The sequence below is a fragment of the Uloborus diversus genome, chromosome 7 (assembly GCF_026930045.1).
Source record: "Uloborus diversus isolate 005 chromosome 7, Udiv.v.3.1, whole genome shotgun sequence".
Taxonomy (NCBI): Eukaryota; Metazoa; Arthropoda; class Arachnida; order Araneae; family Uloboridae; genus Uloborus; species Uloborus diversus.
The window spans coordinates 112,223,657-112,249,899 of NC_072737.1; the positions used below are offsets into that span (position 1 = coordinate 112,223,657).

The 26,243-nt window shown below is 32.9% G+C and overlaps 1 protein-coding gene across 1 annotated transcript in view; it reads right to left on the reverse strand.

Moving 5' to 3' along the window:
- Positions 1 to 21,814: 21,814 nt before the first annotated feature.
- Positions 21,815 to 26,243, reverse strand: part of LOC129226839 (EF-hand calcium-binding domain-containing protein 6-like) — a 74,810-nt gene continuing 70,381 nt past the window's right edge. The window contains exon 14 of the mRNA XM_054861469.1: positions 21,815 to 22,168. Within this exon, the coding sequence (XP_054717444.1) occupies positions 21,890 to 22,168 (279 nt within the window). The 3' untranslated portion in view covers positions 21,815 to 21,889. The remainder of the gene's footprint in view (positions 22,169 to 26,243) is intronic.

A 26,243-nucleotide genomic window follows, 5' to 3' on the forward strand; every position in this document is an offset into this window, starting at 1 on the left:
CTCAAACACATACAAACACTCAAACACATACATACATACACACACAAGCATACATACAAACACCTACACATACATACAGACACCTACACATACACACGCACCTACACACACATACACATTCCCCACCACACACAAACACTAATACACACAACTACCCACACACTCATACCTGCACACTGACACAAACACACATGCCTACACACACATACACATACTCCCTACACACAAACACACATACCCCCCCCCCCCACATAAACACACATGCCTGCATACACACACACACACACACACACACACTCGTGATTGTGAAAAACATAATTTAAATTCAAAGGGTCAAAATTAAAATTAATTTTTTTTTATTGTTATTATTATTTATTTATTTTTGGTTTGAAAGTGCCAAACTCGATGTTTAACATATTTTATATGTATCATAAAACATGAGTTAAAAAAGTATTACTTCGAATAGTCGTATATTAGTTACATGCATCGATTCTTTTTAGTTGTTAAAAAGACATCGAATATTTAACAGGAATGAAGTTATGTAGTGCAGGGTAGGGGAGAGTGTTGTACCTTGGGGCATTGCGAATTTCTAAGAATCTAATAGTAAAAATCAGCATCAAATGAATAAAACTGACGACTTTGTGAGAGAAAGAAAACTCCAAAGAAACTTTGTGAGAGAAAGAAACGCCTCCTCTCATGACTCCAAAGTAAATATTTTCTTCATTTTTATTTCATTTTCGGTCTTCGTATTTATAAAACTTATCAACTGAAATTTATTTTGTTACAAAAGAGGAGTATACTTTAAATATTTCGGTTATGAGAAAATAATGATAGTGCATCTAGAGACCACTCTTTTGGTTTTCCTTAAACCACGTGGTGATTGTACTTTGGGACAGCCAAACATATTGTACCTTAGGGCACGTTCTAAGACACAACATATGCATAGTTCTTAATAATTAAGATAAGTTTAGGAACATGGAACAATGTTTTAATCTTATGATATATCGATACCATCGATGTTTTAATTTTGAAAATTGATGTTTTGATATCGGTTTAAAGCTTTGGTACAATTATTGCTTTCCTAACAGATTTGGCGTTTCTTGTCAATACAACGGAATGGAAAGGGGAATTTACTCTACATAGTGAATGAATTCAGTAGGCTTACACTGCAATGCAATAGCAAGAAAACGGTAAAAAGAGTTTAATTTCAAAAGCAAAGCCATTTTTCTGGACCTGAACTAGCAACTTTGGTCCCTCGTTGTAGACGAACTGTAGGGCTTATACAGTCAAACCTCTTTTCCTGGGTTTATATCCGAAATGAATTGACCTTAATCCAGATTTTCATCCAGAGGACAATCAAAGATTATTTTTTGCGTTTTAGTTCATTTTACAACAAAGCGTGGTTTTTTTTTTTTTTTTTTTGGTTTTTGAACTTCCACTTTATTTTTCGTTTTTTTGTCTCATTGTTTTATGAAAGAAAAAGATTGATTTAAACAGAATTTAAAATGTTCTAATTCTTAAAATTTCACGAAAAACGACTTAAGGGCTGGGGTGAAATTTGAAATTAATACCTGTTGAACCCTAAAAAGAACAAATATACCCCTTCGTTACAACAGGCAAACTTTATGAGAATAACGTTCCACTGAGCCTATCAATCAGCGTGCGAGAAACTGTCGCCTAGGGAAAATCTAACCAGTTTCTGTTGCCCACTTGCAGGCCCGGATCTATAAATTTTGGAACCCCTGTAACAAAATATGTAGGGCCTCTTTCCAGAGGCCGGTAGTGTATGTTTGCAACGTTATATGTCTCGAAGCTAGTTTTTTTTTTTTTTTTTTTTTTTGAGCAATCACGATTGCTTATTGTTTTCACTTGACGGTTTTGATGTTCCAATGAATTTATTTTCCTCCCGCCGCCCCGCCTCCCTCTGCAGCACCACCGTCCACCGGCCGCCTCACGATGCTGCTCCTCTAGCGAAAACCGTCTCCAGGTTGCGTCACTTACTTGCCTATGCTTACACATACACCTACACACACAAACATATACACACACACCTACCCACACATACATACCCCCCCCCACACACAAACACACATACACACAAACACCCTCACACACACAAACACACATGCCTACATACATACACATACCCCACACACACAAACACACTCGCCTACATACACACACTCGTGATTGCGAAAAAGATAATTTGAATTCAAGATGTCAAAGCTCAAATTAAATATTATTATTATTTTATTTTTTCTAATTTCTTGGGCCCCTTAAGGTTAAGGAAGTAGTGCCCCCCCCCTCGAACTGCGGGGTGTGCGGGTACGCAGGTCCGGGGCCTGCCCACTTGTATACCGATTTTTATTTAAATCCCTGCAATAGGGAAGTATTCGATTTTCTAATTTTATTTTTATATGATAGAGTAACATACATGGACATCATCTGCAAAAAAAATTTTACGATACGACTAATACTTTTTTTTTAAATAATTTTTTAAAGTTCACGCGCGAGTGACGTCATTTGCTTGTAAGTCCTTTGACTGACGTCACTGCCGCGCTGCGAGGCGGCGGGGTTGGCTAGGACAAAGAAGTGCTTGGCGATCTTTGGGGGAAGGCGCGGGAAAACAAGAGCCTTCTAACAGCAGCGCGCATAAAAGGCTAGTGAAAATCCTTTGCTGTGTGTAGGGTTTAATGCATTTTGCGATTGTTTTTAATTTGATTTTCTTTGTCATGGCTAGTAGAATCAATTACAAGTATTGCTTCGTTCCTGGATGCGTATCTACATCTAAAAAAACTCCTCACAAGCGATTTGTTATTGTTCCGTCCCAGCAGGATCTTCGAAAGAAGTGTTTTCAAGTGTGTTTATTAATTAAAATTTGAAAATGAAAATTTGCACTGCATTTCAATTAAAAACTGTGTCAAGTGAGAAATACAGTTTGAAATATATGTTCACAACTGTTCGTAAATAAATGTTTAATAAGCATTTGAGATATTTTTTAAAAAATGCAAGTAAACAAAGGAATTTAAACCCTGCACAATAAACTTAAATAGAAAGTAATAGATGCATTACTATTTCCATTTTAATAACAGTGCAAAAACTATTAATACTTTCTTTTTAACATTCAAACTATCTTCAAATTTTAACTATTACAAATTAATAATTTAAAAATACATTTTCAGTTTATCACCAGAAGCGTTTCTATATATACAAGACCTTTCTCACATGCAAAAAGGTACTTATTTTATGAAATGAACACCATTTTCAAATTTATTATTTTTATCAAAAGAGCAAAAAAATATATTTTTCCTTTTTTTGCTAAGTTGCACAAAAACTCAAGGATAATTAACATGTATTAATGGATTTAAAACAATTTTCCACAAAAAAAAAAGCAGATCAACTTTTATTGAAAACAAAGCGAAAAAATTTCATGCAAAAACTACTCTAAAACTTAGTACTGGAATCACTTGCAGTAGGGTTGTTACAAAATGCGCGCCTCATTAAAAGCCGCCAAGTAAGAACTGGAATAGCGCTCTTACATTGTAATTTATATATTCAGATAAAAAAACCATCGACACACAAATGGAAATGATCAATCTTGATAAGGGAAACTAATGCGAATAACATGAACTGCAAATATAGACGGATATGTACGTACAATTTTAAAGACTAACAATGGTGAAACTTTGTTGTTTCACTCCCCGTACTTCTAGGACATTAAATCTCTCGTCCTTTCGAAAAAAGTCAAACACCATGAATTACTTTACTTGAGGAAGGTTATTGGATTGACCTTTCGTGAATCCTAGCTCCATGATGGAAAAAATGCTGGTTAAAGGCTTTAAAAAGGCTGAAAACGACAGTGCTATTCACCTCCTGGTAGGCGCAACATGGCATGGAAATGGAGTTCTGATCGGAACAGGGAAATGACGTCAGTTGCTGACGTTTTAGGCCACACCTCTTTTTTGCGCATCGCTCTTTAAAAAATTCATAAAAAATCAATCGTTGGTTTTAAAAATCCGGTCATGGTGAATTTTTGTGTTTTGTAAGCCTGTCAACAATGTGCAATAGTTAAAATTGGAATATTTGATAGGTTGATACTTCCCTATTCTTCTTAGATATTGTAGTTGTTTCATACAAAAAATTGTGTTATTGTACTGTCATCGGCTCTTTTTAAGTGAGAAAAATTTTTAAGCAATGGAGACGGTCCGAAATTGGAGGGGAAAAACTTAAATATTCTATCACAGTCGCTAAGATAGTCAGTCAAAAAAGTGAAAGAATGTAAAATTATTGATGTGAATATCAAAACCAGAACCTCCACCCTTTCCCTGAAACAAAATCCTACTTCCAATCTTACGATCTTCAGCATTAGTTACTGATGCTGCCATCTAGCGATCAACAGAATAAATAACATTAAAAATAATTAAAAACTTCAAATAAATAATAAATCTTAATATATAAAAATCTTCTGTGCGGACGTTTGTCACCGTAAGGCTTTTAAACGGCTGGGCCGATTTTGATCAAACTTTTTGTGTGTAATTAAGTTGTGACAAGCATGGTTTCGATGCGCGATGGATCGAATCGAAAACGTCTTTGTTAATTAATTAATTAATTTAAATTTTGGATGGTTGTATAATCATTAATATTATATTTATTTTAACCTATTGTTGAGCAAGAACTGAAATAAATATTTAACCCGTTGACAAAGGACAATAAGAAAGCCAGCTCTGCTTTTTGTAATGAAATTTCCTACTGTGAAATGTCAATTGAGAATAGATAAAGCGTAGAGAGAGAGAGAGAGAGAGAGAGAGAGTGAAGCCTTCATTTCTCTTGAAAGCAACGAGAACTTTCCACCGAAAATTGTTCGAAATAGGAGTCTTGAAAATATGGTTGTTCTTCCCTACTAGCAAAATTTCTTGCAACAACCTTGACAGATCTTGATATTATGCTGACGGCGTCAATATTGACGTGTTTCATACTGCATAAAGGTTGCATAAAGATTAAAAAGCAATATTGCAATAACAACACGTATGCAACATTGCATTCATCTTAAAATACCAATATTGATATTACCTTACAATATCAGCATTGCATACATGCTGTTGACGCCGTCAAGATGTATTGATTTCATTCTGTCGCCGTCAAGGTAATTAGTACACAATAGAACAGGGGGAATTTCGTTGATACTTGCGCATGCGCTCAGTTCTTTATACCCAGCGTCCCTTGCATTGCTGGCATGTTATCTTCCTCCTTCGACCTTCATAGAGCTCCACGCTGCACGTGGCGTTGCATTCTTTAGGTTTCGCTAAGTTGGTTGCTTAGTTATTAGTGTGGAATAGTATTGTTTTAGGAATAACTTATGAATGACTGATAACTGCATTTGTTGATTACTATAGTACTAAGACAAGCCATATCGCAGACGTTGTGCGATCAATGATAGAAATGCCCGAGATCGTCCTTAGACTTTGAAACAAAGGATCAGCAGCCGAGAATTTCGTATTATAACTTCAATCCTCACGAGTAAGATTATTTTTATTCAATGATTATTTATGTTATTCTTTAAGATAACTTCATATGTTTTGTCCAGAGGATATTTTCAATGCTGACATCCATTCAGAAATGTACTTTATTGTATCTATTTATTTATTGTTATCTTTATTCTTTAATGTGCTATAAAAACTTTTGCAATTATTCCTTACTAAGTATTTTATGTCCTTTATAATACAATTAGAAGCATAAATTTAAAAAAAAATAAGTCAAGTATTACGCAAAACGAAGAATTTTTCATTTTTTAAATTAAATTACGAGTACTATTAATATCTTTATATGAATTTCCGATCAGATGTCAGCTTTAAGAAAATATTCTTAGGCTGGGAAAAACTAATCAGTCTTGAAGAATAACAGAAATAATTAAAAAATGAAATTTAATTCTCTAGTTTGAAGTGAAAATAATACAAATAAATAAACAAATAAAACACCTTGCAAACGTACTGATTTCATACTGTCATGTCAATGTATCCTGACATTTTCCCGTCATATCAATACGTATGCAAGATTACAAAAGCAAGATCATCTTGCCTAGACCTTGATTTCATGCTGTCATAACAACATATTGATATTATCCTGTCATATCAATACGTATGCAAGATTACAAAAGCAAGATCATCTTGCGTAGACCTTGATTTCATGCTGTTATGACAACATCTTGATATTATCCTGTCATATCAATACGTATGCAAGATTACAAAAGCAGTCTACCTTGATATTTTCCTGATATTATGCTGCATACATCTCGTCAGTCAATATTGTGGCAGCCTCCTGACAGCATAAATGGAGTAACATAACAACATTGAGGCAACATTAATGCAAGATGATTTTTCTTGCATGTCAACCTTTATGCAATACTGAGGCAAGATATTTTGCTTACTGGGTTGTTGGCCATCTTTGGCGTTAAGAGTTTTATGGAGTCAGGAGCTGTCGCTCACCTTTTCGATAGTGAAGCTTCAAAAACGCAATTGAAAGCCCTCTTTAAAGACAACATGTGAAGGATTGAAGTTTAAAACTCTCTCTCTGAAATATGTTGATATTAAAGCAACAAAAACATAGTTTAAGATCTTTTTTGTCAAGTTAGGAAAATGAGATGTTTTTGCAGTGAAAGTTTTTTGGAATTGGAGAATCTTAAAAACATAATTGTAGGATGACTTTGATAACATTAGGTAAAAAAAGTAGGATTCAAGGAATCTTCCCCGGCGATTTTTTCGTAATTAAAGCTCCAAAAGTTCAAAGATTTCGACGATCTTCGATTATTCGAGAGAGGGGGGGGTTCAAGGAAAATTTTGGAAAATTTTTGGAATTAAAGTCGTAAAAATACAGTTGTCTACTACTTTTTGTGATGGAGTTGCAAGGGGGGGGAGGGGGAGTCGTTTGGTGGTCTTCTTCCGCAAATTTTTTAAATTTACAAGCCGTTTGAGGGCGATTGCCCCAAAATCGCCCCCCCCCCTTCCCCTGTTGATCCGCCACCGCACTAAAGTGTTTTATATGGTACATGAGGCTTTTAAATTACAAAAGAAAAATGTTTAATACTGATCTGAAATTTTATTTCACTTTTGCAGATAAAGCTTTTATTTACATTTACACAAAATCTCAAATGACGTTTTTACTTCATTTGAAAAAAATTAAGGAGACTAAGGCTCCGGGACCAGATAATATTTATCCAAAAATTTTAGTTGAATGTGCAGAGGAATTAGAAGATGTAATTGTAAATATTTTCAATGCTTCTTATAACTCGGGGACAGTGCCATTTGGAAGCTGGCTAACATTACACCGCTCTTCAAGAAAGGATCTAAAGGGAGTGCGGGGAATTATAGACCTGTGAGTCTAACTTCTTTGGTTTGCAAAATTTTTGAAACATTAATAAAAATTAAGATATTAAATTTTTTAGAGACAAATAATCTGTTGACTAGTTTTTCAGTATGGTTTCAGGAAAGGTAAATCTTGTGCGACTAATTTATTACATTTCCTATGACAAAGTTACCATGGCTTTAGACAATAAGAAGCCTGTAGATGTTGTTTACATTGATTTTCAAAAAGCTTTCGATAAGGTACCGCATGTTGCTCTACATAGCAATATAGCTGATATAGGAATAGGAGGGAATTTTTTTTCATTTTGATGAAAAACTGGCTGACTAGAAGGAAATAAAGGGTAGTTGTGAGGGGAAATTATTCAAAATGGAGTGAGGTTTCAAGTGGGGTTCCTCAAGGATCAGTGTTAGGGCCTGTTTTGTTCATTTGTTTTTATGAACGATATTCATAAAAATATTTCTGGGAGCATGAATTGTTTTGCTGATGATGTCAAAGTTATGGGATTGTAAAAAATGAAGAACAAGCAAATAAGCTGCAAGAGAATCTAGATCATATTACGGAGTGAACTGATAAATGGGGTATGGCTGTTTGGCTGTTAACGTTGGGAAATGTCAGAGTGCTACATTTAGGGCAAGCAAATAAGTGTATAAGTTATTATTTGCAAGGTTCAGTCATTAGTCAGGCAGAAAAATTTACTGCTGGGCGTCTTAATAAGTCAGGATTTAAAGTTTAGTCAACAGTGCAGCATAGCTAGTAACAAAGCCAATAAGATGCTTGGGTTTATCAATAGATCTGTTTCAAACAAATCTAAAGAAGTTCTGTTACATAGAAGTTTGGTAAGATCTCATTTGGAGTATGCTGTTCAGTTTTAGTCTCCTTATCTTAAGAAAGATATTAATGCATTGGAAAGGGTTCAAAAGGCGGACTACATGGCTAATAAATGGACTTTCTCATTTAGACTATGATTCCAGGTTTAGAAGGCTAAAAATGTACAGTCTTGAGCAACCGACCGAGGGGGACATGATTCAGCTGTTTAAATTTATTAAAATGAAAGATGTTACGGGCTGAAGTTTAGCACTGAAAACAGGACAAGGGCTCATTGTTTTAAAGTATTTAAATCTCAGGCTAACATGGATATTAGGAAAAATTATTATTTTTAACAGGGTAGTGTAACCTTGGATGGAACAGCTTACCGGAAAAGGTGGTAATGAGCAAGGGAGTAGAGTAATAGTTTTTTAGTAGTTTTAAGAGGGCCATTGATCTTCACTGGGGATTGTTAAATTGACTAGGACCAGCCTAGCTGGGGCCCAGAGCCTGTAGCTGGTCGTCACATTTGTATTTGTATATTCCAAAGTTAACGTATTTCATACGCTAGTGTGAGTATAGTTTTAGAGTATACTAGCGACACCTAGCAGCAAGGTTCAATAGCAGCTTAGAGGGGTTTTGAACCAATGCGCATGATCAAGATGCATATGTCTTTGCAGGTCTGCCGGTTCGATAGACTCAGCTGTGTTTACATCGTGCATGTGCGAGTGCATTGTTAGTGATGCATATCAATAAATAATAAATCGAGGGTGAATGGTAAACCTAGTTTATACTGGTATGTAATTGTTGCAGTTTTTACTCACTTCACAATTTGCAGTACAGGATGGACGCTACTAAATTTGCCCAGTCTTAGTGTCCCCGGAGAAAGAAAAAAATTTTCGAAGGTTTAAAACCTTTCTTGAAAACTTCTGCAAGGTTTGGTGTACCATTAGTAAATTCTCTTGATGAATACGAATCATTGAGCATAGCTGAACAGGAAGTATTTTTTGAAACCATTACTAAACCTAATTTAGCTCTGCTTTTTACTGTGCCTACTGAGGAAAACTCGAAATTGAAACAAAAAACTCTAGATTCTTGGGTCATCAGTAAAAATAGTCCAAAAAAGAAGTCCTTGGAGAAAGAAAGTAAATGTAATGAAAGTATTTTTGAAAACAGGAATGAAAATAAATCAAGAGAAAATTATGCAACTAATTCTAAGGATGTTACAAATACGAAAAGTATCGAAAATACAGGAAAACAGCACAGCAACATAAGTTTCTCGGAGGCAAATAGTGAAACAGGAAAAAAATTTTCTACATCTGAAAAATGTGATGCTGTTAAAAAATCTCAGCAAGTAGATTCTTTAATTGCGTCAATTAGTCTGGATAAAATTAATAAAACAGGGAATGAAAGCGAGTCTGAATCTAATAAAAAAAGTAAAATATCTAACTTACCTGCTATCAAAGGTAAATCAGTTAAAAGTAACAAACAGTTGTCAAAATGTAATAAAGTGGAAGCTGCTCAAATGAAGGATGATGGTATCGATAAAAATCCTGTAGAAGTTAATGTTATTATTGAAAATGAACTGTATGAAGCGTCAGATTCGCCCAAGCAGCTTGGAAAAAGGCGCTGCAAAAGAAAAGCTGAAACTGTTGTAGAAGATACTCCACCGCAGGAAATTCAGAAGTCGGTGAAGTCGCCAGTTACAGAATCAACTGGTGAAGTAGAAAATACTAAACATTTTATCAGAAAAACTCGAAATAGAAGTAAGAACAGAAGTGATGAATCTTTGGAAAAGAATATAAATACTGATGAGCTAGTATCAGTCCCATCAAAATCAGATTTCTCAAGCTTGCCGTATATGAAGGAGACTGAATGTCTAACAAAATCAACACATACTAAAAACCTTAAAACAATTCAGCAACTGAAAAGGGCAACAAGGATCAGGGGTAATCAAACCAACAAGTCTTTGTTAAAACAAGGCACGTTTTCTATGGAATGTGAATTGTCAAATACGCAAACTGAATCACATAATGCACAGAAAAGGGAAAAAACTCCCAAAGAATCTGTTACATCACTTATAGATAATGAGAGCACTGGTACAAAAAGTTTTCTAAATACGTATGCTGACAAAACAAAAGATTCAGAAAATTTTAAGACAATAAATAAAAATGACACAACTGCAAACTCTGTTATCACTACAAAAAACAAGTCTGAGATGAAACCCAAAACCAGTAAAATGACTAAAACTCCTTTAAAAGAAGGCAATTTTTCTCCAACATGTACATTAACCACTGGAGCTAATACCAAGGTAGAAGCAACTGTTGAAGATCCTATTATAATACGTATTAAGAAAACTAGTGAAACTCAAATGTCTTCCGAATATGCTTCAAATGTATGTTCTAATAAAGCCAAGGACCCAAAAACTGTGGCATCTGGAGATTCTATTATAGTGACTAATTACAACTCTAAGATAAAATCTAAAAATGATAAAGTTTCTAGAACACTATTAAAAGGAAGCAAAATTTCCCCACATTGTGAAATGTCTACAAGATCAACTGAATCTTGTAATTCTCAAGAGAGGAAGATAGTTATTGAAAATCAAGTTGAATTATGCGCAGATGATGTTAATTTTCAACCTGATACTCCATCTTCTTCATGTTTGGGTGCAAACATAATAAGTGAAGAAAATGCCATATCTTCAAACAAGACTACTGAATTGTCTAAAAGATCTGTGAGACTGGCTAACATTAAAAAGACTACTAAAATTCCTTTAAAACAAGATAAATTTTCTCCAAAATGTGAGTTGACCACTGTAGCTGATAACAAGGTGGAAGTAACTGCTAAAGATCCCATCAAAATACATATTGAGGAAACTGGTAAAACTCTAATGTCTCCCAAACGCGCTTCAAATGTAGCTTTTAACAAATCAAAAGACGCAGAGAATGAGCTCTCTGTAGATTCTGATTCCGTGACTAATAACTGTCCTAAGATAAAATCTGAAAAGGATAAGAAAGCTCGACTGAAAGGATGCAAATTTCCCCTAAAATCTGAACTGTCAAGAAGTTTAACTGAATCTTGTAACTCTGGGGAGAGCAAGATCATGAATCTGACTGAAAATCATGCTGAATTACACATAGATGATGCCAATATTCAGCCTGATATTCCATCTTCATCAATGTCTGCAAACATGATAAGTGAAGAAAATACCATATCTTCGAACAAAAATAAAAATACTAAATCACCTATAAAATCTTCAAGACTAGCGAATAAAGCTTCCAAGTTAAAATCTAAATGCACTTCAGATTCAAGTGTAGAAGATATAAATATGTGTGTTATGAAAAAAACTAAAATAACATTAGATTCCAATGAAACTGAATCAGCTTCACAGTTTTTGAAACCAAGCAAAAATTTATCTCTCAAAAACTCTAGTAAATTTGGAATACCTCATGAAAATATTGTTAGTGAGGAGAGAAATTCAATTACTGCTAGGTTTTCTCCAAATATTCCCAAACTTCATGAAACCAGTGAAAAAGATATGCTTTCTGCTTGTTCTGAGAAAACTAAAAACTCAGGAACACTAGAGTCATGTAACCGTACCGTTGAACTAGAAAGTGTAAATAAAATGACTTTTTCCCCTGTAAAACAGTCAACAAATTTGGAGAATTCGATTCAACTTGCTGAGAAACCTTTATCCAAGCATCAAATTAATTCTAAACAAAAAGTGACTCTTGATGATTCTACTGAAAGTGAAAAACAAATCTTACCTTCACCAAAGCAGTCAAAAATATCACCCAAATCTAATCTGTCACAACAGTATAAAGAATTAAATGATGAAATTAATATGTATATGACAATGGCTAAAAATTCATCAATATGTAAATCTCAAGGTGGCAGTTCCGGTTTAAAAACTACTGAAACAAATGAATCAACATTATTGCAATGTACCATGGACAAACACTTTCAATCACCGAAAAAGAAATCTGAAAAACATAGTGATAAGTCTGAGATAACAAAGGATAACAGATTGATTGGAAAAGCTGGGAAAAGAAACAGAAAACAAGTACATAAATGTGCTTCCTTAGTTAATGCTTCTGATACTGATAATGTAATCGGTTCGATTGATGAAACTGAAACAGTACCTTTGTCAGAATCCACAACAAATATTGAGCGAAAAGATGTAAAAAATGTTGGGAGTTCTCCAGTGTCAATTCAATTGCAGCAAGCTGAAGTTACAAGAATAACAAATATTCATCATAAAAATGTAGAAGATAAGATAGATCTTGGCTTGCTAAAGAGTAAAAGTAGGCTTACACGAAGTAAAATTAACTGTAAGAAAACACCAATCGAAACCCCTTCAGCAGAAATGGTATGTGAAAACAATTCAATAATGGATCAAAATGATTTTGTTGATAACTCTCTATCTGTTGAAAAAAGTAAGAAAATAGATGTTGCTGACCAGAATGAAGAAATAGCGCATAATGATCAGCTTACAAATTTTGTTCCTCTGAAAAGATCATCTTCAAAAGTCGGCCCAAAAATAAATAAATCAGAAGATCTCAAAATATCTCGGAGAACAAAGAGAAAGTTTAGCAGTGATTTAAGTGATGAAACTGAAAACAAAATTTCAGTTACTGCTAAAAAGGAAAAATTTCCTGAAAATACACTGTCTAATGCATTTAGTGATAATATTAAGGAAATGTCAAAGGAACAGTTTGAGTGTCAAAAGAAGGATAGCAAATTGCCAATTAATAGAAAAAGAAAAGGTCAGAATAATGAAGTTAAGGAGTGTGTTGCTTCAGAAATAAATAAGTCTGAAAAAGTAAATAAAGCTAATTTGGGAATGACCCTAACTTCAGATGAAACAAATAATGGAAAAGAAATCGGTGTTAAAAATCCAACTGAAAACATATCCTTAGAAACAGATGAATCCAAAAACAGTTTAAAACAAAATGCTACAGAAAGGGGCAATATTATGGTTGCTGATACCATGTCAAAACCTTTGCCAAATAAAAGGAAGAAACTTGATAAAAAATAAAATATTAAAAACTAAAAGAAGTCAGTTGAAAGAGAAATTGATTGATACAGCTTCTGAAGAAAAAGAGAAAACCTCAAATGATATGGGATCGAGTACTGTTCATGATAACATTCAGCCAGTATTATCACCAACAATGCAAAAGAAATATAAAGAATACAACAAATTACGTGAGTCCTGTGCTGCCATTGGAATAGATGTTGATGAACTGTTTGAATGTCAGGAAATCAAAGACATGATTAAAAATCCTGATATATTTACAAAAGATGGAATAATTTTTATTGGCCCATATAAATTGCCTGCAACAGAGAAAGTTGTGCCTATTGTTTATGCACATTCATCAAAAACAGATTTGTGTAAAAGTTTGGAAAAAATGAATATCATGAATATGAAAAACACACTTTCATCTTAAACAAGGGTAAAATGACATTGTGCTTTTTCGAAATTTATCTGTTAAATATATTTTCCGATTGTTACATATTCTTGTTAAACTATTCAAAATTCATCATCCAATAAATTTTGCTTTCATTATCAATTATTGTGATAATCTACAATGAATATTCTCTTTTGTAAAAGTTATTTTCAAGTTGTGTCATCTACATGGATTTTTTTCTGAAGGTGTGTAAAGTTTTTAAAAAATAGCTTAGCCTTACAGATCTTTTCTCTTTAATTTAAGAGCCTAATTGTAAAACTGAATTATATTTTAACAAAGGTATAGTCTTATGTAGCAAGAATTGGTCAAAGCCAAACAATTTTCCCACTTTCCACCAGAAGAGCCCTGATGGGAGGTCACTGTGACCTTCGAAAAATTTCCTTATTCTGTAATTTTGTTTGATGATTTGGCAAAATTATCACTATTTGGTAAAATTGAGTTCTATTCAGTAAAACTATCATTTGGCGAAATTTGGAATTCCATTTGGCAAATATTATCATGTTTCGAAAAAGTTTGAGTTCCATTTGACAAATTCAGATTTTCTGCCCTCACAAACATTTAAGTTCCCCTCCCATCGCCCTTGAGTTTTTTTTTTTGACAGAAGATAATCCTGTGTATGTAGTGCGTAAACTAATTCGTAAAAAAGTAAACAATTTCAGATTTGATAAATGAAAAAATAAAATTTATTTTTATCACTTTCTTCCCCTGCAAAATCAAACTGAATACAAACATAAACTATCAACTTATGCACTTTAACAACAAAGCGTTAAATTAACTGTTATAAATGTAATTCAAATAGATTTTGGCCAAAATGCAAAGGTCTAAAAGTCCTATTTTTGACCACGAAAATCACTTTTGATGACCTATAAAAAATCAAAGGTCCAGTTGACCGAAAAAAATAAAAGTGGTTTTAAACATCTTTCATATGCAGCTTTTAGAGATATGAATTTGAAAAAAATATTAAGAATGGTCGAGCGCACCCATCCGTCGAACCTGTATGGATTGACCCATAAAACACAAAGAAAATGCTATTTTTCTGAATTTTATTTTACGTTTGGAAATCGAAAACCAATTTTGAGTTTCTTCAAGCAAGTAGTAGAAGAACAGCTCTATATTCTTGCAAAATTTTAAAGTTGTCAGAATTTTCCCTCATTTGAATCTTTGTATCTATGTGAAGTGGAAAATCATAATTTTACAAAATGTCACTAAGTTTAAAACTGATTTTGAAGACAAAAGAGTTAAAATAAAACTTCAAAAGTAAAGTATCTCTTTTATGATACTTAGTACATTATTGGGTATTAATTTCAGCAAAGCTAATGCATTCCTTAAAGATTGAGATTAAAAAATAAAATGCTTAGTTATGAGAAAACTGAAATATTTTCAGTTTTTGAAACTGGGTTTAAAGTTAACTATAATAACTTTGAAAGTTTTACTGACATCAGATTAATTACCCTACTCCATAGATTACAACAACATATAACTTTTATGTTTTCATTAAAGTTAATAAGATAAAAGCTTTCAAAAATGCAACATTTAGCATTTATGAGAATGCTGTTCAATTTGACCAATTTTCAATCGCATGTAACTATTCAAATAAATAATATTAAGCAAAAATATTTTAGATATTTTTATATAGGCATAAACGGAACCTGTATACCAAATTTCATAAAAATCTGTTACCATGCGGCCACCACTTTTTTGTAAATTTTGCTCATTTCGTATGGAATAACCCATATGTATTGTATATCCAAGAAGATGTACAAAATATCTAGCTTTCAGATTTCCATGCAATAGCTGATTTCTCGTTCCCCCCCCCACACACACATTGGCTCTGACGTCATACTTTTCTCTTAAAAACTGCTGAAAGTACTTGAATTTTTGAGCTTTTTTAGATAGAACTGACCAAAGAATGTAGCATGAGACAATTTTAACTAGTTGAATAAAAGCAGCACCTTCGATCAATTCTTCAGGAAATAATGTTTGACCACTAAAAAAATCATTGAAAAATGTAACCAGTTTTATGAAAAGGAAATCCTTATTGTTCATGGAGCTATTCCTTCCTCCCAGGGTTCCTGATTTATAAAAAATAAAATAAAAAAAAGTCAGATTTTTTTTTAAATCTTCAAAAATTTGTAGATATTAATTATTTGCATTTTTAAATATAATATACTTCATATAATAGATGAATCCATTCAGCTTACTTTTTAAATTCAGATAAGTTCTCTAACTATAAATGCATTTTTAAAAATTTAAAAATGCGTAATAATGCTTGGATAATATCCGATTTTGTTTTATGCTTTGCGCAAAAATAAGGTTTTCATCATTATGTATGTTCTTAGTGTAAAATAATATAATGAACAATTACTGTTCTTAACTATATTAGTCATGGTGTACAAGAAGAACTAAATTTTTATTTTGTTTTGCACTGTAATTTTGGAGTAAATGCAATATTGCCAGAGTGAAAATCTGTTATACACACAGAGGGATCTATATACTTTTGCCTGTTGACGTTAAGTGTAGTTAAATTTAGAGCAATACACTCTAAAAATGATTATTTTAATTAATGATTTTGTAAAAAAAATCACTTGATTTAAATGAAGTGATTTAAAAAAAATTAAGTGAACATTTAAAAAAAATCAGGTGATTTTTTTTTTTTTTTTGAAAAAAAATCACCTGATTTAAATCGATGAACCATGCTTCCTCCTCATCATTTTTTATGAAATATTTATTGCAATCTCTACCCCCTCATCCTCACTATTCAACTTTTTTGCCCTTGGTTCAAACAAAAGACATCCACCAGTTTGTTACAACACACAGCCGGTACAAAAAATTATAGCTTCAGCTTGATGAGAAAAATGCTTTTTTTATCATGTATGGTTTCAAACCGTAAATAATAAAATGTCATTTTCTTTTTGCATTCCTATTCTTCAGCAATGAAGCTTGTGGTCTTGATTTTGAGCTAGTATGGCAGTTTTGCATAATGAAACATCTTGTTAAATGAGAAAAGACCCATTTTTTGCTATAATGAATTAAACAGATTAAGGACTGAAAATGCGTGGCAAAACGCTTTATAGAATAAAACTTGAGTTTAAAAAAAAAAAAAACGCTTCTTTTGCCATACTCAATTGGGCAACAGATGAACCGCCAAGCCTCCTCTTTGTATTAGAGCTCTATTCCTGTACCTACTTTTAAGGGAGGGGGGAACAAATATGTATATTGTTCCCTTTAATTTAATGTAATGACCTTGTTTAAGTTTTGAATTCATATTCATATATATATATATATATTTTTTTTTTGATCACATTAAACTTATGTTTTTCAAGTGTAGCCTTTTTTAATTACTATTATATTATTTATTTTTAACAATTTTGAATTCTCATGCAATCAGCTGTTTAAAAATATTTTAAGTCCTGCATTCTACCTAGAAAAACTTTTATTTAAACTTTAGTCAATATTCTGAAAGTGTAAAATTATGTCCATATACATAATTTTTTATTTATCTTCTGGTATTTAGTTTATAGAGATGACTAAAATTGAGGAAATTTCCTGAATTTGGAACATTAAGTGCTATTGTAGCAATTTTTCGGCACTTTGCCTTACACATGAGTTCATCCAACAATTCTGTATACATTTTTTGCTATTAAATATATTTGTTAGAAGTGGAGCTGTCTCCTTATTGTACAAAGGTCATCAATTGCCAAACACCTGTTTAAAAAGAGAATCCATATATATATATATATATATATATACACACACAGTGGAGCATCAAAAATCCGCACAAATTGGGAGAAGTGGTTGTGCGGATTTTTGATTTTGCGGATTTCAGGTCACTAAGGAAATAGGTGGGAGTTGTACCTTTAAATTGGAAAAATAAAAATAACAAGGAATAAAAATATAATAGTTACAGTTATTTACATTATTTGATATATACAAGTTTACAAATCATTTGCTATTTACATTTTGAAAACATTTCAGAAATTGTAGCTTGTTTCATATTTTTTGATAGTTTAAGCTTAAGTCTTTTTTGTATGTTGTACAGCATTAGGAGTTCTTGCTCAGACACAATATCTTGTTGTTTTAAAAATTCCATGTAGTCTTCTCCTACCTGCACACCCTCCAAGATTAGAATTTTTTTAGATTCTGCCTCTCCTTCATCCTCATTATTTAAAAAATTAAGTTTTGGGGAAAATCAAAGCGGATTTTGGATGTTGGGGGATTTTAGGGTGGCGGATCTTTGATGCTCCACTGTATATACATACACACACACACACACACATATATATATATATATATATATATATATATATATATATATATATATATATATATATATATATATACATATATATATTTTTTTTAATGTTTTTAAAAGAGTCTTAGAAACATTTGGTAAATACAGAGTTATAACCTTGTAAATATTTTCAACTTGACTAGTAGTACCTGGCTGGTGTTCCCTCTGATTCTTACAATTTATGTCAGAAAAGGTTAGATCTATTTTCACATGTGAATAAATTTTCCAATGTACCATTATTTTCTGGAAGCAGCAACTGAAGGGACGGAAAAGTTAACAGTCAAAAGGTGTATTGGAAATATATGCCTGATCACTGGTTGTTACAGAAATTATATGGGGGGGGGGGGGCAAGGGAGAGGAACAAGAAACATCCCTCATGCAAATGTTTCCAAACAAAATTCTCCTGGGATCCTAGTAAAATGTTTTATGGGCCTTACCTTAATCTATTTCAAAGTACAGAAGCATTATATTCATATATACTTTGAATGCAGACATCTTTAATGTTTAAAGTCAGTTAAATTCTAAAGTAGGTAATAATAAAATTCTAAAGTAGGTAAGTTTGGGGTATAATTTTCCCCAAATGCTATAATAATGAGCAGTATTTCAATTAAAAACAGTCATTATAATGGTGAGATGAGAACTAGGTTATTAAACCCACCCATAGCCCTGTGTTGAATTTTTCTAATTAATATTTTTTCCTACGAGAAATACGTTATAAAACCAGCTAGAACAAGACTTTGAACTTATTAGTTTAGACTAGAAAATATTACGAAATTTAAAAAAAAAAACATATCTTCTGAGCATATAATTTTAATTGCAGTATTCGGAAACGATTTCTTTGGCAATTTCAAAGCAGTGCCTGTTTTGTTTGCAAAGCCATGATGCAAGTCGGATGACATTTTGGTACTACATGTCATTACGTTAATATTTTGGTTTTGCCAAAAAAATACCTTGTGGTTTTCTTTCACTTTTCATGTCTTTATAAGCTGAAACAAAGGTCGATAATTTGAGAAAAGCTTTCTTGATTGAAATGACTTGACTAGGTATGTATGACTTTTTTTGAATGTTAATTATAATTAATTCTATTAATAAAGAATTGACGAACAAACTGCTATATTATGAACTCTTGAATTCATTTAAAACATTGAGCTAGTGAGTTAAATTGATTCTTTTGCACTGACCATCGACTCCAACATTGCTCCTTTGGCAATCTAAAGTGATTTTATTCAAATATGCTTCTGTTTTTCTATACAACTGTTGAAAATTTTTTTTTGCACGAAAGAAAAATAAATTAAAAAATATTTAAAGAGATATTTAAAAATTATTTTATTACTTTGAAAGGGCCCCATGCCCCCCCCCCCCCCAAAAAAATCGGCTACTATACCTGATCATATCATCTAATATGCTATCCTGAGGTTTTGTATGTTGGAGCTTGTTAAAAGAATTTCAATTATTTTAATGTTTTTTACTGCATTTTATAACTAATGATTGATACTTCTGGTTCTTCAAACCCTATAATAAATAATGCAGTGGTACTGAGCAGTTTTATTCCAGCAAGTTGAATTTCATCTCTGCTGAGTAAATTACGTCGGCAACCTTAAACTAGTTTGATTAAGATTGGTGCAGTAACTTGTATTGGTGGTAAAGTGAGCACTTCTACTTGATAGTTATTTGAGGTTTGTTCAATTTTCAGTGATCACTGTTGAAACTAAAAAATCACTTTTTCTCTTCTCTGGTTACTTAACTGTAACATTTAAAAAACATGTCACTTTTTGAATTTTTTAGTTGATAAGTAAGGTTTTTTTTTTTTTTTTTTTTTTTTTTGCATTTTTCATAAGCTCCAATTTTTTTTTTTAATGGTAACAAACAATTTTTCATAAATATGTGGCAGCAACAAATTCCATTAAAAGAGTGTAATAGGTACTTTTTCTATGCAAAAAAAGGTTACATTGTGAAAAAAAGTCAGTCAGTAGATACTTGCATCTTTGACAATGTTGGAAAAAGTCCTTAGAAAAATGGTATGAATTCAAAACCAATTTAATGTTAAGTTCATACGAACAATTGGCTCACTTGAAAAACAAGAGAAAATTAAAGACTAAAGTTTTAAACTTTTCTGGGGGACGGGTTTAAATGATTGGTGATTTATCTTCTAATATGAAATCGTAAAATAACTTTTACCAAATTTATTTCAATAGTTCAAAGTAAGTTTTTGTAATTTTACTGTTCAATTTTTTAATTTTCTCTTGACTGTTCACTTTTCTCAATTAAATATTATATCCTACAAATTCTTTTTAAACCCTTTGTCAGTCAAAAACATGTTTCTATTCATCTGCTCATTTATCTTTGATTTGAGATTTGAATTCAATTCAAAAAATGTATCTGGTTTGTATTTTTATAAATAGTATTTTCACATTAGATTTATGACTGCAATTCATCCTTTAAAAAAAACTAAAAAGGAAGAAAAGATATGATATTTAACTTTAAAAAAAAAATTCCAAGCTTTTTCTTTTATTGCTAAAAGAGTTGTATTCATGCGCACAACATCTCTAATGTTTTCCTTATTCATTTTTCCATTTAAAAGGTACATTTTTAAAAAGTACATTTTTTTTTTTTAATTTGTCAACTCATAACATTAAAATATCAATGTGATAGTTAGTCCATACAAACTAGATCAAGATAATTGTGTGGTTTTATACTTTCATAAAAATACTCATATATTTTCAATGTAAAAATTAAGTTATAAAAACTTTATTTCAATACCTTCTAAAAATAAAATAAAATCAACTTAGAGATCATTTTCTTTTGTTCCAGGCTAAATATACTCATTACTCATGATGTAAATAAAAGTTTGGTTGTCTTCATCTTTATAATTTGTTGTTAAGTGATCTTTTTATCTTTTGTGGAACTTAGAAATGGAAAAAATGAAACTTTTATAAATGACTGCACAATGTGCAGTGCATATACGGGTTTTAAAATATTTTGAAAGAAAACATGTAAGCTTTCATAAATGTACATTAGAGATAATTGTAATAAAGGCTTTTTATTACTTTAATATTGTGATTTTTTTTGAAATCAAAGCTAATTGTAAACAATTGAGGCAGAGAGAAGAAAGGGGATGTAAGTGCCAGAATTAAAAATTTGGATCAACCAGTACAAATGGCAGGGAAACCTCTCCCGTTTTATGGCTAGAAATAGTACTAATAACCTTTGTAGCTGCAGTTATGCAGCATGACATAAAAGAAAAATTCAAGAAAAGCCCGTCTTTGAATGCATTTTACTCAAAACCAAGTGGGGCTTGAGCCCATATAGGGGGGCTCAAGCTCCCCTTTTGAAATGAGAACTTCCTTGCTTTTAGTGTTTTTTTCTTTGCAATTACGTATAAAAATTTCTTTTCCAGCCATTAATGAATAAGTTATTAAAAATGTCGAACTTTAATATCTCTAATCTGTACTGAAATCGGTTTCCATGGGGAAAATATTCTGCTAAACCATGGGGGAAAATTTTGAGCCTGCCCCCTTAAATTTTGGGTATGGGCGCCCTGGCTCAAAACTTCCAATCCATTGATCCCTTTGCGTGTCACTGTCTCATTAAAAATGCAGAAATTTTGAAATGAGTCGGACACTGATACATGATTACCATAAATACTTTGCTAAGTTGATGACACTGATACTGGTCACCAACTTTAAATTGTGGAAAAATTTAATTTTGTAATTATTGAAAATTGTGTATCAAAACCATTAGAATATTATGAATAATCAACCTACATATCCCTTTTTGTGTATCATTAACTATGTGCATTGTATATCCCAACATATGATGATTTCCAGATTTATTCAGATGTAAATTTAAAAAAAAATTAACAAGAATTCAAGTTTTCACATAGATCTTCAAAGTATGTAAATTTTATTTACAGAATAAGCAATTTAGAATTATTTTCAAATATATTTAAACAAAATCCAAAACTGGGTCAAGCATACCATACAAATATGCGTAAAAAATCTCTGTAGTTAATTTTCCCAGCAAGATGAGAATCAAAATACTCTAGAATTTGGAATTCATCTTCTTTGCTAAAATATATTCCAGATTTTGCCAAGATGCTCTTTAAAACTTTAAAATCAATTATCCCTGTAACCTTGGGGTCAGCACGACGTAAATTGAAACGAATTGTTCGAAAATTTCTTATTATTGCAGGCTCAATGGATTCAAAGATATTTTTCAATTGAGGAGCTTTGGAATATAAAATTTCCTGAAATTAAATAAATACATACATGAAGCAAATTAGACAAGCAAAAGAAAAAACATTTTTTTACTTGAAAAGACAAAGCAAGTTTATAGAATTATTTATTAATAATTATATGTACATACAGTAGGATCCATTTTTAATGAGCTAAATTTAACAAGAGAAAATAAAGGTTTGATTTGGTACAATGTTATAGCAGCAATGGGGTATGCCTTTTTAGAATGCAATTTTTGCTTTTGGGTCATTTCACAGTATTTTGAAAAAATATGTAGAGTCCTTAACATGACTTTTTTTTTGCCACAACTTTTAGTTTACTGTTTGATTAGAACATTGTTTTTCTTTGAGTTTGTCCTACCCACACACAAACTCAAACTAAAATAATGCAAATATAAACATAAATTTAATAGTTTTGGAAAAAAAGTGTTGTGTTGCTGTAGTGTCCGGCACCCCAACAGAGACATTTTTCGACCCCTCTCTCCTGGTCGCACGATTACTTCAGCCTGGTGCTCGGGTGTGGAGGAGCGAAGAAGGAATGTTTGGGAGAGGTGACTGAGGTCTGAGAGAGAGCAGCGGTGTTGTGCGCTGGCTCTGACCTGTGGTTGATCTGTTTCATGTTGTGCGTTATGCTTTAAGCTGTTTCTTGTGTATATATTGTACATAGATTAGAGAATGTGTGTAAATAAAAGATCTTAAAATTAATCAGAAGAGTTCACTAAATCTTCAACGAACCAAAGCGGATAAAGGGCAAGTTAAGCCCTGCACTCGCTACACTGGCGCAGCCGGTAGGATGACAAAATGGATAGGTGAGCTCTTATTGATTGTTCTGTTTTGGGGGATCATTGATTATTCAAACAAGAAGATTAAATTCTAAAAAGTAAAATATTCAGTGTGAAAGGTTTAAAGAAGGAAGATTTGAAGCTAGTAGCTGAGGAATGTGGGTTAAATGTTACTCCCGACCTAAAGATAGTGGATTTAAAAGATCTCATTACCAAACCGAAAACTTACGAAGAAAATAAGGAATTTATAGAAGAATTTTTGGTCACCACTGTGGAAGACAGGAAAAAATGCGAGGAGCATCAGAAACAAATTGAAATCTTAAATGCTCAAAATCCCACAAAATTAGGGCCTGCCCAAAGTGCTGCTAGTAGTTTGAATGAAATTATTAAAACAATTAAGTCACTTACAATTCCATGTCCGTCTAAGCCCGAGCTATGGAATTTGTTTTTCAGCTCTTTAGAACGTGCTTTTGTGGCAAAGGACGTTGAGGAAGTAAACAAAGCAGAGATTTTACTAAATCTGTTAGGGGAAAAGGCAGCGAATATATTAATTTATATCGACGATGAACAAATTAAAAGCTATGAGTCAATAAAAACGATAGTATTAAGAGAATTCGAGCCCACTGCTCAAATTTGTTTAGCAAATTTCAAACGTGCTAAAAGACAAAGTAACGAAACTCATGTACAGTTTGCATCTAGATTAAAAACAACTTTTGAGTATTATTTAAAATTGAGGGAGTGTAATGATGTCAAAAGCATTGTAGATTTGATGGTGTCTGACAAATTGTACGAAACCCTGGACCAGGAAACGCAAATGCACATTGGCATACGGCAGGGGGAAAATTGGTTTAAACCTGTTCAAATGGGAAAAGAATGTGATACCTATTTTGTATCTAAGGGCAAATCATTCCATAAAACCAACCACGCGGAGGGATTTAATTTCAAAACTGATGTAGACACACCTCACACTTCTGGGAAAGATGCTAGATACGTCCCACCTCACTTAAGAAATGATAAGAATAGAAGGGTAGATGTTAATAACAAGGGCAAAACTAAGGAATGCTACTTGTGTGGATCAACTACTCATTTACTTCGGGATTGTAATAAGCATCATAGAAATTCTGATGAGCACCCGTCGAGGGATAAAAATTCTAAACCCAAGACAACGAATGTTTGGCAGCCAATGTCGAAACGAAATTTTTGGAGCCTCAAATACCGATTCAACCATTGCAGTACGCAAATATTGTAATTGATGGACAAGAAATTGAATCAATAATTGATAGTGGAAGTCAGATTCCAATTTTGAATTCTAGATATATTCCAAATTTGAATGAAATCAGCCGAGGGAAAGTAATTTTAACTTCTGCTTTCGGGGAAGAACTTGAAGCAAAATTGTGTAGAATTCCCGTGTCCCTAAAATCTGACAGTCCAGGCAATTGTATTTTAGAGCAAACTGAAATTCTTGCTGCTGTAACGGATAAATTAAATGTGCCTTGTTTAATACCCCCAAATAATCACCAAATGCTTATAAACGCGAATGATCCGACTTTTACTTTTGAAACGGACATTCAAGAGGAGGAAAACGACACCCCGCCGGCAGAATACGAGGGGTCCTTTTCGTCTAAGGGGGAGGAAGGAGAAACGCAGCTGTCCTGTTATCACTCGGGGAGCATGGGAAATGACCACCGGGCTAGAACGAAAGTGGGTGGTGGAGATCGTAAATTATCCCAAGGGCTGGAAAGTGAAAGTGTTGCATCTGCATCCCATTCTGAGTCTTCTAAGTTGAAGGAAGAGCAATTAAGATGTCCCACATTAGAGGGAATGCGTAAAGATTTCCAGAGGGGAAAGGGAAACTTTTGTTGCATTGATGGTATTCTTTTTCACAAAGATAAGGTTCTGGGAGAAACAGTGATGCAGCTGGTATTACCATACAATAGGAGGGAGAAAGTGTTGCGTTTAGCACATGAATCTGTTTTTGGAGGTCATATGGGAATGCGGAAAACGAAGGAAAGAATTAGTTATAATTTTTATTGGCTGGAAATGGCAAAAGAAATAAAGGAATATTGCAAAACGTGTGAGAGTTGTCAATTAAGAAAGGAAAATAAGATTTCAGATAGAGCACCTATTACTGCAGTAGTTAGGCCATCTTTACCTTTCGAAGTAGTTAATATTGACATAATTGGAGAAATCAGTCCACCTTCAGCAAGGGGGCACCGTTATGTATTATGCTTAATGGATCAGCATACGCGTTGGCCAGAAGCCGTACCCCTAAGATCACTTACTGCAAAAGCTACATGCGACGCATTGCTTCAAATATTTACTCGTACTGGAATTCCGAATATAATAGCTAGTGATTGTGGTAGAAATTTTATTGCTAGTTTAACTCAGGAATTTATGAAGAGAATAGGCAGTTCTCCACGCTTATCTACTCCAGGGTATCCCGCCAGTAACGGTTTGGTGGAAAGGTGGAGCAAAATTCTCAAAAATATGATGCACCATGCAATAAGGGAGGATCCGTCGAATTGGGATAAGCAAATACCATTTATGCTATGGGCTTATAGGGAAGTACCAAATGGAACAACGGGATTATCACCATTTAAATTGATGTACAGTAGGGAGGCTAAAGGTCCACTCGCTATCTTAAAATCTACGTGGGCGGGAGAAGTACATATCCCTACAAATATAACTGAATCCGCTGTAGACTATTTGCAAAATCTTAAAATTAACTTAGAGAAGGCGGCAGAACAAGCGTCTTTAGTAGCTGCGAGCAAGCAAAAGTCATATGAGGATTATTTTAATCGACGCTCATCGGTCAGGAAATTCGATATAGGCGATCAGGTAATTTTATTAATTCCCGACTCGACTAATAAATTATATGCACGATGGACGGGTCCTGGTATAGTGGTAGAGCGTTGTTCGGAGCATTCCTTCAAAGTGAAACTTTCCGATGGGAGCATTCGTCATGTGCACGTGAACAAAATGAAGAAATATTATCCTCGCGCTCAAACTGTCGGAGTGGTCTTTGACGAAGATAATGAATTCGGAGACATCTATGAAGTACCAATTCAAAGATCAGATGGACTTGAACTTGATCTTATGTCTCAATTAGATTTAAGGCATCTACATACTGAGGAAAGAGAGCAATTAGTAGAAGTTCTACAAAAACACGGTGATGTATTTTCAGGGAGATTACAAATTGCTCGAGTTTCGGAGCATAAAATAAGACTTGCAGAAGGAGTTACGAGGAAGAAGCCTTACATATACCGTATTCCTGAAAATTTAAAATAAAAAGTAGACGAACAAAT